Consider the following 11,534-nt stretch of genomic DNA (forward strand, 5'->3'; position numbering starts at 1 on the left):
TGAGCTGCAGCTCTGCTGCAAAGAAAATAGGAAATTATATGTTTCTACAAGAGGGGGCTGAGCACAAAGAGCACTGTTCCAAGATTTTACTTATTAAAAAAAAAAAATCTTCCACTTTACAAACTGGAACCGTTTTAACAATGTGAGTACTTTTACAAGCAGCTGATAAGATTGTTTGCCTTTGGTTGTCTGCACTGTTCTTACATAAAGTTTTGGTTGATGCTAAAGTCTTTAATAACGTGAGAATTGAGGGTTCGGTTTGGGGTAAAATGTTTTCTTCTGTTCGGTACCGTGGATCCGCAGAGGGTGTGAGTTCTCCGGCAGAAGGCGGGGTTTCCTCCCTGGGGTTCGGGTCCAGGCTGCGTTACGTAACGCTTTCACCGCTTCTCATCCCGACGCCTGCTGGAAGGTCTGGTCCTGTGGACATGTGGACACGTGGTTCCAGCTGCGCGTCCACGGAGAGGACATCTAAAGGAATGTCCCCAAGAACATCTGAGGTCTCCGTCTTTCTGTCCTAAAACAGCCTCTGCTGGGAAATGTCCTGCCCTGAAGGGCCGCGGCGCGCCTGAGGGCACGTTTGGAAACAGGAGTTGACTTTTTAGACGCACGGAGATGGGAAGCGGCGCCAGCAGAGGGAAGAAGGTTGCACCTGCGCCTGCCAGCCAGGTGAGAGGGACCAAAGGAGGAGGGTCGGGTGGCCGCAAGGTTCACAACGAGGGGCCCCGCTCTGACTGCTCCGGGGAGGACGAGGACGCGGTGCGTGGAGAGCCCACAGACGCGCGGGGGGCTTCTGTTAGGAAAGCGTCTCCAAGGAGAACTTTCATCAGGGCCAAAACGTATGGACTGTGTCCCTTCAGCGGGGAGGACACGGAGGACGAAAGGAGCTCGTCTCCACAGCTGGAGGAGCCACGTGTCCCCCGGAAGGGACCAAAGGATGTAAACAAGAGGAGCAACTGCGCGTTTCCACACAGGAAGCGACTGGGGGGGCCTGCAGGCTTCATTCAGCGCCATGTAAGGCTGCTCACACCTTCAGCCCAATTAACCAATTAGACGGTTCCGTCAATGACACGGAACACAGTAGGTCTTTACTAAAAGCCACATGGGCTCTTATTCAGAGAAGGAGCAAAACAAACATGGTTCTGTATTCACACGCCTTTAATATTTATCTCTTACTTTATTTAATTGGGATTTTAACACAGTTACTGCATTTCTACTCCAAATGAACACCTAGTGGAACCAATCAGAATATAAAAACAACTGTTCTACAGCTGATATGCCTGTTAAACCACCCGAGGCTGCAGTCACACCAGCAGGTCTGTAGTTGAATTTCTCCATCAGCTTTAAACATCTAAATGGACTGAAACTAGAAACTTCTGCCCTTTCTAGTAAGAATAGATTTAGTCAGACTGGATGGAGAGTGTCTGTCCGTGCTCAAGTAAAGCATCTGCATTATAACTGGTTACTGATTAGGCAACTTCTCAAGGTAACTAGTTGATTTTATTTGGGGGATGTTAGCGTAAACCTTTTTTAAATCTAGCATTTTTCTCATTCTTTCCCAATTAAATAACTTGTAGATTGCATTTAAGTTGGGACAAAATGTTAAATAGTTCTCAGGGTGGGAAAAGTTTTTCACCAGGTCTACATTGAGGGTCATCAGGGCTGAGCTTCCCTCCATCCAGGACCTGCAGAGGTCAAGGGTCAGGAAAAGGGCAGCTAACATCTCTGCAGACCCCGCACATCCTGCACACAACCTGTTTAGACCTCTACCTCCAGGGCGGCGCTACCGAGCGCCGTCTGCTAAAAACCAGGCTGTCTCTTAGACGAACAAAACAACCAGATCAACACCACTGGCGCTGATCCAACCTTGTTTATATAGTCATAAAATATTTCTATTTGGATATTTTTGCATATCGTGGTTAAATTGTCTTCATTGAGAGCAAAGTGGAACCAAAAGTAAAAGTTCTTGTAATATGAAGCGACTTGGCGGTTAAACCTGCTTCTGTTTCGTCCCGTTTTTTCCTCTAAGCCGTCCACCCAGACGTTCTCAGCAGGAGGGACGTTCCTGGAAGGCGTCGCCACACGTGGTAAACAACAGTAAGTAGACGGCTCTCATAAATCATTCACATCTGAGCCAGCGGAGTAGCAAACAACCAGATCAAGTTCACCTTAAGGGGATCAGCGTTGTTGTTGGTGCAGAGGGCTGTGAATGACTATGTGGGGGGGGGGGGGGGGACATGAAGCCATTAACCTGACAGCTGATCACGTTTCACGGTAACTTTGCTTTTATTCACCTGTTAATCAACTTTGTGCAGGAGTTCTGGCAGCGGTCACAGCGCCTCGCTGCCCATGCCGGTCATCCTGTACGATGGATCAGAGGAAGAGCTGATGGACACCATTGAGAGAGACTTTGGCTGTCAGTCCAGCAGAGATCAATAAAAACTTTACAGTTCTGACTGAAGTTAACCAGGGTTACCTTGGCTCTGGCAGCCTTACTTAACAGCCTGAGGCGGTGTAATTAAAGCCTGGCAGCGTAACAGAAAGTCGACCCGATGCCAGGAGGTGCGCTGTGAGCAGACCACCACCGGTGTTAACAGACAAAGGCCTCCTGGTTTATCTGGAGCAACAGAGTGTCACGTCCTCCCATCATTCCCACCGGGCCGGTTCCTGACACCGTTTGCTTTTTATGAAGGACACCAGCGACTGCAGAGCTTTGCTTGCTTGCACCCCCCCCCCCCCCTGTCGAGTTAGGGTGCTACGCTGGACTTTAAACTTTGGCGGATTGTTTCAGGTTCTCTTCCGGACCACAGTTCCCGCGCTTTTCCGCCGGATTAAGATGGAACGGGACACCAGAGCGATTTACGGCCTGCACAGCTGCATTTCTGCTTAACACGGTTAGGCCAAACTGTAAAGAGGCTGCTGCCACTTAGTGGCGTAACATGGAGCTGTATGTGTCAAGCAGGAGGTTGGTTTTGGTTTTTATATGAAATAAACAAAAACTGTAAGGAAAAACTGGTGTGTGTGTGTTTGCTGAGCTACTAGCAGAATAGTACCGCTCTACTCCAATGACCATCGCCATGTAATCATTTTAAATAGCTTATTTAATAAACAGCCATTACAGAAACAGCACATAATTGTTTTGACAGAAACACTGTACAAAATAAAACCTATATTTTTTTAAAACAATCAAATAAAACTCCATAAAATAATTAGCACAGTGTGTCTTTTAAAATGAAAATAGCCCAAACCTATAGGATATAGTGCTCTTTTGGCATTATGGACACCGTTTAACTGTTATTTTGCTTCTTTGAAGGCCTGTAGAAAGCCATCCTCCTCTGCAGAGCCTTCAGCAGTTTGGGAGGCAGACGAGGAATCTGATTTCTGAGCCTCTCCAAGTTCCTCACATTCTTTGCGATGTAATCCTCGCAAATCCTGTCAGGGACAGAAAAAAAATCTTTCAAATTACTTTTCTGTGTAAGGAGATGTCCTAGTTAAAGTAACATGACCTAAAAACAAGGCTTTCAATGCCAGGACTCCAAACTGAAGTTTACAGTGTTCTCAAGGTCCTGGTTTAGAAGAAAAGGATGGACGGATGGACGGATGGATGGATGGATGGATGGATGGACAGAGGGAGGGATGGATGGATGGATGGATGGACTGATAGATGGACAGATGGATGAATGGATGGAGAGACGGATGGATGGACAGACAGATGGATGGATCGATCGATGGATGGACAGAGAGATGGATGGATGGACCGATGGATGGATGGATGGATGGATGGACAGAGAGATGGATGGATGGATGGATGGATTGATGGATGGATGGATGGTCAGAGATATGGATGGATGGATGGATGGATGGATGAATGGATGAATGGATGGATGGATGTAATTGTTTCTAAGTTCATTGATAGTGAACCAATCAGAGCTGCTCCTCTATAAATCAAACTTCTGCTTTTCTGACCAGTTTCTTCTGCAGCTTTTCTAGATAAACTTCATTACCTGAACAAAGGATGTGGCTGCAGCTGGAAGACAAGAGCGTCGTTGGAATGTCCCTGAAAAATAGAATTACATGAGAATATTATTTTACTCACAAGCATAAATACTCACCACAAAGCAGTTTCTCACACAGGTCCAGTATTTCATAGCTAATAAGTACCTCGTCTGTCAACAATATAAACTAATGCACTGCCCATGGTTTTTATACATTAAAATAAAACATCTAAAATACATGTACCCTAAGAGAAAATCTAATTGATGTATTTACTTCCTTTTATGTAGTGTGGAGGTAAAATGTGACAGCAGCTATTTATTACTGCTGCTAACAGGAAGTGATGCTTACAGTGTCAACAAGCAGGATGTAGTCACAGCTCCCACCAAACACAATCACATCCGAGTCTCTGCCGGCGCACGCCGTGTGCCACAACCTTAGGCGGGAAAAACAACACGTTTACGGTAAAATCTCACTGGTTTCCTATTGGTTTACTGAAGGGAAATCCTCAGCCTCTCATCACTGGCAGCAATACCATACTAATGTGGCACCTTTAATGATTTATTTGAACCGTTCTTCTAATTGGTTGAAATACAAACGTCTATTACAAACAAAATATTTGAACCTGAATGTTTAATTTTGAGTGGATTAAGCTTGTGCACCACCTTTTTAAAGTTGCCGTTGCATCATCAGGCCGATCCAGAGAAAGAAAATGCTTCTGATGCATCTTTAAAAGCATGAAATTGAACACGACATTTATGAATCTAAGGCTCCGAGTTTAATTGTGGAAAACCGGTACCTTGGCTTATCCTTATAGGGATGTTCGACCTCTCTCCACTTCTTTGTTTCCACGTCAAACAGCCAGCCATCGCCTAATGTGGAAGACATGCAAAGAAGAAGAAGTCTAAACGAAGAAGAGACGAAGCGAAGCTGCAAGTGAAATGAATCTGCAGCTACGGATCCTCACTCATTGGTTTGCAGTCGTCACTGAGCCCCCCGAACAGGAACAGGCTGGTCTCTGACACAGCTGTGAGGGTATGCCAGGATCTGCCCACTGGAGGGGCGGACAAACACACTCTGCATGTGAACGGCACACGTGTCAACAACCCGGTCACTGCCTGCATCTTTCTGAATATTTGGAGCTGAAGCTGGGTCACAAACGCTGACCGGCAGCGGAGCAGCGATGTTCGTTTACTTACATTTCAGTCCAGGTCCAGGATTCAAGATCCAGGCAATGAATGTCGTTGGTCCTGGTTTCCTGTGAGGGACGGTTAGCACAGAGCGGCCTCAGATAAGGTCATTAATGCACACACCCTGCTGTCTGACCTCAAATCAGACTAAACCTTTCCTGGTTCAGGTCAGTTGGGTTTAACAAAATAGTTTCTATTAGCCAGAACAATAAGAGGATGTTTTATTATCTGTAAGCCTCTAACATCAGAGTTAAATGGAGGATGTACTTTAAGGCAACACCTCAAACTCTAAAAAGGAAAAATCTACAGAAATCAGTCATGATATCAAGAAGAAGCCTTAAGTCTGGATCATCCTTGCATCCAATCATCCAGTTGGGTGAAGGTGCCACATTTAAATGTTCAAAAGCTTCTATCAGGTCTATTTATCTCATCTGCCAAGTTCTCCTACTGTTCTCCAATTTGTCTTTCTCTGTCTTTTTTCTCTTCATAGAAGGTACACCTGGTCTGGCGTTCTGTTAGCTGTGACATCATCAGGGGAGGCAGATCATCCTCTATTACCATCTACCATAGAAAGTAGTCCTGGGTCAATGTGAGCTTCTGTGCTTTCTGTGTCTCTGCTCTGTCTTCTCTACCATAGAAAGTACTCCTGGGTCAATGTGAGCTTCTGAGCTTTCTGTGTCTCTGCTCTGTCTTCTCTAACATAGAAAGTACTCCTGGGTCAATGTGAGCTTCTGAGCTTTCTGTGTCTCTGCTCTGTCTTCTCTAACATAGAAAGTACTCCTGGGTCAATGTGAGCTTCTGTGCTTTCTGTGTCTCTGCTCTGTCTTCTCTAACATAGAAAGTACTCCTGGGTCAATGTGAGCTTCTGTGCTTTCTGTGTCTCTGCTCTGTCTTCTCTACCATAGAAAGTACTCCTGGGTCAATGTGAGCTTCTGTGCTTTCTGTGTCTCTGCTCTGTCTTCTCTAACATAGAAAGTACTCCTGGGTCAATGTGAGCTTCTGTGCTTTCTGTGTCTCTGCTCTGTCTTCTCTAACATAGAAAGTACTCCTGGGTCAATGTGAGCTTCTGAGCTTTCTGTGTCTCTGCTCTGTCTTCCCTAGGCCCCAGTGGGTGGAGGCAGATGAGCGTTCACACTGAGCCTGGTTCTGGTTCTGCTGGAGGTTCTCCTCCCTGTTAAAGGGGAGTTTTCCTCCCCACTGTCGCTTCATTCATGCTCAGTATGAGGGATTGCTGCAAAGCCATCAACAATGCAGACGACTGTCCACTGTGGCTCTACGCTCTTTCAGGAGGAGTGAATGCTGCTTGGAGAGACTTGATGCAACCTGCTGGGTTTCCTTAGAGAGGAAACTTTCTCACCAACCTGGAGGATCTGATGGAATCTGACTTATTAAAGAGCCTTGAGATGACGTGTGGCTCTGTATAAAATGGCGCTGTATAAATAAAATTTAATTGAATCAAGTTAAATTCTACAGAGGCCATAATACAGTTCAGGGAGGAGACAGGGTTCTGCGTCCCAGACGGCTTTGGTGTAAAATGTCTGAAGAACAAAAGCTAAAGACCTTAGAAAGATGCTGCTGAAGCTGCTTGGAGAGTCATCATTCACAGTGAAACGAGTCCTGGTTCAGAAAGAGTCCATTATGTCAAAAGTAACACAAAAAAGCCAGATTACAGTTGGCAAAAGAGCTTAACTTTTAAAGACATGCCCTCTGGTCTGATGAGAGCTACCGATGAAACTGTTACATTGAGAGTTAAAAGGGGAAAGTATGGGTGTTCAACTCAGTTTTATGTTATTTATAAAGCTCCAATTCACGCTACATGTCATCTCAAGGCATTTTACAAAGTCAAATCACATAAATCATCCAGTCTGGATGATTTATGTGATTTGTCTCAAGACATCAGCCAGGAAGTTAAAGCCTGAGGATAGAAAGTGACCCCAAGAAATCTAGTAAATCAGTCAGAAAATGGCTTAAAGACAACAAAGTCAATGTCTGGGTGTCACCCTCAATCCCAGAGGGTATTTTTGGACAGAGCTGATCAGGGGTGTGTGCACAGCGGCCTAAACACCTGGTCTGGTTACACCTGTCCTCTCATGAGGCATGAGCCAAAATTCCTGCAAATTGTTGAGACATTTGACCCAAGCCACAGAGTTTAAAGGGCTAACTGACTAAATGCTAAGGAAATGGACACAAGGTTCTGGATGAGAACGATTAAAACGGCATTTAAAACAATTCTGGCCCTCGTTGTTCTAGCATTGAGCCAAAATAAATGGTTTTGATGATCCTAGCCGACATGAAGCAGGTTGTTAAAGCAGCATCACCTGACCCTCACCGTGACTCTGCCTCCAAACACGTATCCTCGGCATCCCAGCGTGGCGCCGGCGTGGGCTGCCCTGGGCGCGGGAGCACAGCCCTGCAAATAACACACAGCAGCATGAAACCACAGGTTCTGGACTCAAAGGGTCTGCGACTGAAGGATAGTCATGATGCACTTGCGTGGGTTCGGGGTCCGGTCCAGCTGCCCTGAACAGGGTCAAATACGTGAACTTCATTGTTCCATCCCCAAAACAAATCCCCCACCTGCAAACAGATCCTAGTTTCAGTTTCCTTTTCTGGAAATGCCGAATTCTGGCCGTGTGAGCAGATTTCCCTTCAACAAAACAAATTACAAAGGAGGATTCATCCAGGATGAAGTTCCTTTTCCAGATGGAAATCTCAGCCAGAGTTTTCTGGCCATATCCTCCGAAGTAGATGAGCCTGAAATGAACAAAGAGGATGGAGATGCAGACATATTCAGAACAAAGTGATCCCAAAAGCATTCCTCAGATTACTTTGCTTCATATGTTCGTGTCGGTTTAACCTGGGGCTGACAGAGGTCTGGATTTAGTCCACATATCAACAACCATAAGAGATAAATGAGGGACTTTAAACTGTTTAGTAATAGTAACTGTTTAGTCTTGTAATCCGTTGGGTGGTAATCAGACTCAGTTCAGTTATTATCCCCTTCACTGTCATGGCGGCAGCAAAGATGGACGCTCGGTTTTTCTTGGAGCGTCCGAAGGCTAAAAGAACGTCACTCTCTCACGCTGCTGATTCTCTAACTCTGCCTGGCTCCAACTTTTGACCAAGATCCACGATAAAAGTAATAAATCTGCCGTTTTGCGTTGCTCACTTTCCGTTATAAACCCAGCAGGACAGCTTGTCTCGAGGCGTGGGAGCAGAACCGATCTCTGGTATGATCTTCTTCCACGCGTATTTGCCGTCGGTCAGGTCAACAGCGAACATCTGCTCCAAGACAAACACAGTCGTCCATTCATATTAGCAGCGTTGAGAGATAATTCACCGTTAAGCGTGCTTGATGAGGGTTGATCATGTGACTTTAGCGGACAGATTTAGAGACGTCAGAGTATTTCAGATCACAGAGGATATTCATAAAACATTTCAAATATCACTTTTAGCTGAAAATTATGTTTCACGGTCCCTTATAAAAGTATTCACACCCCTTGGGGAACAGAGATAAAGTTTTGCAGAAAGAACACAAGCTCCCTTGAATCCATGATCTGAACATGGAGAGAGGATGGACCACCTGCAGACTTACCAGGACATGGATGTCCACCTGGACTGACAGGCTGGACCAGGAGAGCATTGATCAGAGAAGCAGGAAGCCAAAATGTAACTTTTTCTATGCAAAAGGAAAACTAACACTTCACATAACCCTGAGCAGGCAACATGGTAGTGGGAGCGTCATGCTGTGGGGAAGCTTTGCTTCAGCAGGGGGAGAAATCAGGTCAGAGTTGATGGGAAGATGGATGGAGCTAAATCCAGAGCAATCCTGCTGTAAGAGGCTGGAGGTTCACCTTCCAGCAGGAGAACCACCCTGAACATACAGCTAGAGATACTATGGGATGGTTTAGATCAACGCAGATTCAGATGTCAGAATGGCCTAGTCAAAGTACAGACCTGAATTTGTAGCAAAACTTTAAAAGAGTAATCTTTACATATTCTCATATGTTCCCCATCCAATCTGACTGAATCTGAGCTGCTGTCAAAGAAGAATAGGGGGAAAAAACACAAAGTCTAGAAAAAAAATCCTGAAAACCATGAAACCAAAATTATGCAGCACCTCGTTTGATTTAGTGACATAGAAACTAAATGCTGGTGAAGATTCTCAGTCATCCAGGTCATGGTCATTCCAAAAATAGGTAAAAAACAAAGCAACTGGACTTGTTTTCCGTAGTTGAAGATGTTTCGCTTCCTCTCCAGGAAGCTTTCTCAATTCAAAAAGTATAAAGCTTGTTACTCATCATTACTCCAGACTTTTTGAATTGAGAAAGCTTCCTGGAGAGGAAGCGAAACGTCTTCAACTACGGAAAACAAGTCCAGTTGCTTTGTTTTTTACCTTTTTCATAGAAACTAAAGTAGGTTTGAATCCCTCCTGACCACCAGGAGGCTGTGCTGACGCAGAACCCAAGACCAGGTGAAGTTTGTGGTTGGAAAAATGTGAAAACCTACTTTAAATCAAATTTTAAATCCAACAGAACAGCAAGGTGACTAGCTCTAACCTGATTGGTCTGTCCCCGGTCATCACAGCCTCCAAATATGTACAGGTGTCCATTCAGGGAGCAGCCACAGGTCCCAGACATGGAGGGAGGCACGTCCCCCGTCATGCGAAACACCTGCCTTCAAAAATGTTTCACAAAAAGAAACAGAAACAGAAACAGAGGATGAACGGCATTCTCTGCTGTCAGAAACCTCCCAACAACAGACATGACAGCCAGTAGCTGCGGGACGAGTCAGCCAACAGACTCTTACCAGATCCCTCCTTCTAAGTCATAGACCCAGATTTCCTCCCCAGGAATAAAAACCTCTTCATCGCCAATCGACTGCAAAATAAAAACACAGACACACAAAGCCATTTTATTGCTGTTTGTTTTAAGGCTCCACAGTAGAGCAGTGGGAGCAGCAGTGAGTTCAGATCCCCTCCTGTGGATTTTTCTTTCTGCGTGGAGTTTGCATCTCCATAATTCAGGATAGGACTGGGCGATAATTCAATAACGATATATATCGATCGACAGTAGGGCTGGGTATCATCTAGGATGAAATGACTTGATATGATTCTCGATACATAGCTCAGTTTGATTTGATTTTACTCTAATATCGATATTTGTTACTTTGAAATTAATGCTCAAAGTCATTCATCAACCAAACCAGCCAAATATTATATTTATGTTCAATTTATTGAACACTGACATGTTAACAGGGAAATAAAGTAAATCGATGATGGAAAAAAAGGGTCTATAAAAAGTTCAATAGAACATTTTTCCTTCCATATGCATTCCACCCATGTAGGTTAACGTCACATCCTCTCAACCAATCACAACGCAGACCCAGGAACCAAGCTCCGCCCCCTTCAAAGAGTTCAGAGAGCAGGTGTTTTTTCTTTTTTGGTAAAAAGTTGGTTGAATAAAGGGTTGAGTTTGAGTTCAGTGTTTCTTTGTGTTCTGTAACTAAACGTAGGTCACTAAGCAGCAGCATAAAATGGCCAGGGCTGCACTTAAAATACATGTTTTGAATTTATTGATAATTATGGATATCAATCAATATGATTTGTATTTTATCGATATGCTTTTATTCTCTATTGTCCAGCCCTAATTCAGGAAAACACAAACAACAACGAGGTGCTATGGTGTTAACGGGGTAGGTCAAGCCAAACGACCAGAACCGCACATTTCCATAATATGTAAAGCTGGAGATGACGCGTAATGGAGACCTCACCATGTAGCCTCCCCACACGTACAGCAGGCTGTCCGCCACCACCGCCGTGTGTCCGCTCCTCTCCCGGGCCACCAGCTCCGAGCAGCGCCGCTCCGAGGCGGGGTCCATCTTCCGTCCTCTGTCAGCCGTGTCCAGAAAGCCTTTTAACGAGGAAATACACGTTTCATGCGCGTAAAAGACGCAGCCGCAGTCAGAGAGCTGTGTCTGCTCCACAGATCTGTTTCAGACGTACCCGCAGGTTACAGCGCCACAACAGCTGCTGGCTCTCCTGCCCTCATGCTGACAAATTCTGCATTTTGTTCCCCAACCCCGACAACAACAAGTTAACCTAACCGTCTCCACCATCAGCTGGGCAAGCACTCCTACAAAATAAAACACCACTTCCGCTCCTCTCCTTTCAGCGGAAAATTCTCCAGAGCTCATTGGCTCCTTTAATTTACGCACTACACAATACATGGCTAGATTTTAAACTCCACAGTATGGGTAGAGTTTTTTTAAAATACCTTATTTATGTGTAATAAAACATTCATACTTGTATGAAAACGCAGAGAGCAGAAGTCCATGTGATGAGAGTCAGAGAGG

General features: G+C 45.0%; 2 protein-coding genes across 4 annotated transcripts; one reads left to right on the forward strand and one right to left on the reverse strand.

Moving 5' to 3' along the window:
- The first annotated feature begins 250 nt into the window (after positions 1 to 250).
- LOC110368845 lies at positions 251 to 2,726 on the forward strand. The gene is made up of 3 exons (XM_021319152.2): positions 251 to 1,011; positions 2,027 to 2,094; positions 2,313 to 2,726. The coding sequence occupies exons 1-3, from the start codon at positions 613 to 615 to the stop codon at positions 2,434 to 2,436; spliced, it is 591 nt and encodes a 196-aa protein (XP_021174827.2). The 5' UTR covers positions 251 to 612; the 3' UTR covers positions 2,437 to 2,726.
- A 354-nt stretch (positions 2,727 to 3,080) lies between these two features.
- Positions 3,081 to 11,330, reverse strand: LOC105929889 (kelch domain-containing protein 1). Of its 3 annotated transcripts, XM_012867819.3 has the most exons (14): positions 11,185 to 11,330; positions 10,953 to 11,092; positions 9,990 to 10,060; positions 9,740 to 9,857; positions 8,350 to 8,462; positions 7,847 to 7,934; positions 7,674 to 7,757; positions 7,510 to 7,590; positions 5,190 to 5,248; positions 4,958 to 5,067; positions 4,790 to 4,862; positions 4,342 to 4,426; positions 4,002 to 4,054; positions 3,081 to 3,429 (listed from the first exon to the last, which is right to left on the reverse strand). In XM_012867819.3, the coding sequence occupies exons 2-14, from the start codon at positions 11,058 to 11,060 to the stop codon at positions 3,285 to 3,287; spliced, it is 1,188 nt and encodes a 395-aa protein (XP_012723273.2). In that variant the 5' UTR covers positions 11,061 to 11,092; positions 11,185 to 11,330; the 3' UTR covers positions 3,081 to 3,284. The 3 variants fall into 3 exon arrangements, with proteins under 3 accessions (XP_012723273.2, XP_036006717.1, XP_036006718.1); XM_036150824.1 differs by having other exon boundaries at positions 4,958 to 5,044; positions 7,674 to 7,934; XM_036150825.1 differs by lacking the exon at positions 11,185 to 11,330 and having other exon boundaries at positions 4,958 to 5,044; positions 7,674 to 7,934; positions 9,740 to 9,853; positions 10,953 to 10,982.
- Positions 11,331 to 11,534: the final 204 nt, after the last annotated feature.

Source organism: Fundulus heteroclitus, chromosome 19, assembly GCF_011125445.2.
Source record: "Fundulus heteroclitus isolate FHET01 chromosome 19, MU-UCD_Fhet_4.1, whole genome shotgun sequence".
Classification (NCBI taxonomy): Eukaryota; Metazoa; Chordata; class Actinopteri; order Cyprinodontiformes; family Fundulidae; genus Fundulus; species Fundulus heteroclitus.

Coding starts and splice junctions, on each gene's coding strand:
- LOC110368845 (XM_021319152.2), top strand. CDS start 613: ATGGGAAGCGGCGCCAGCAGAGGGAAGAAGGTTGCACCTGCGCCTGCC. Junction 1,012..2,026: donor CAGGCTTCATTCAGCGCCAT/GTAAGGCTGCTC, acceptor TTTTCCTCTAAG/CCGTCCACCCAGACGTTCTC. Junction 2,095..2,312: donor GCCACACGTGGTAAACAACA/GTAAGTAGACGG, acceptor AACTTTGTGCAG/GAGTTCTGGCAGCGGTCACA.
- LOC105929889 (XM_036150824.1), bottom strand. CDS start 11,060: ATGGACCCCGCCTCGGAGCGGCGCTGCTCGGAGCTGGTGGCCCGGGAG. Junction 5,249..7,509: donor TGTTTGGAGGCAGAGTCACG/GTGAGGGTCAGG, acceptor CGTCCCTCACAG/GAAACCAGGACCAACGACAT. Junction 4,427..4,789: donor CCCTATAAGGATAAGCCAAG/GTACCGGTTTTC, acceptor TTCCCGCCTAAG/GTTGTGGCACACGGCGTGCG.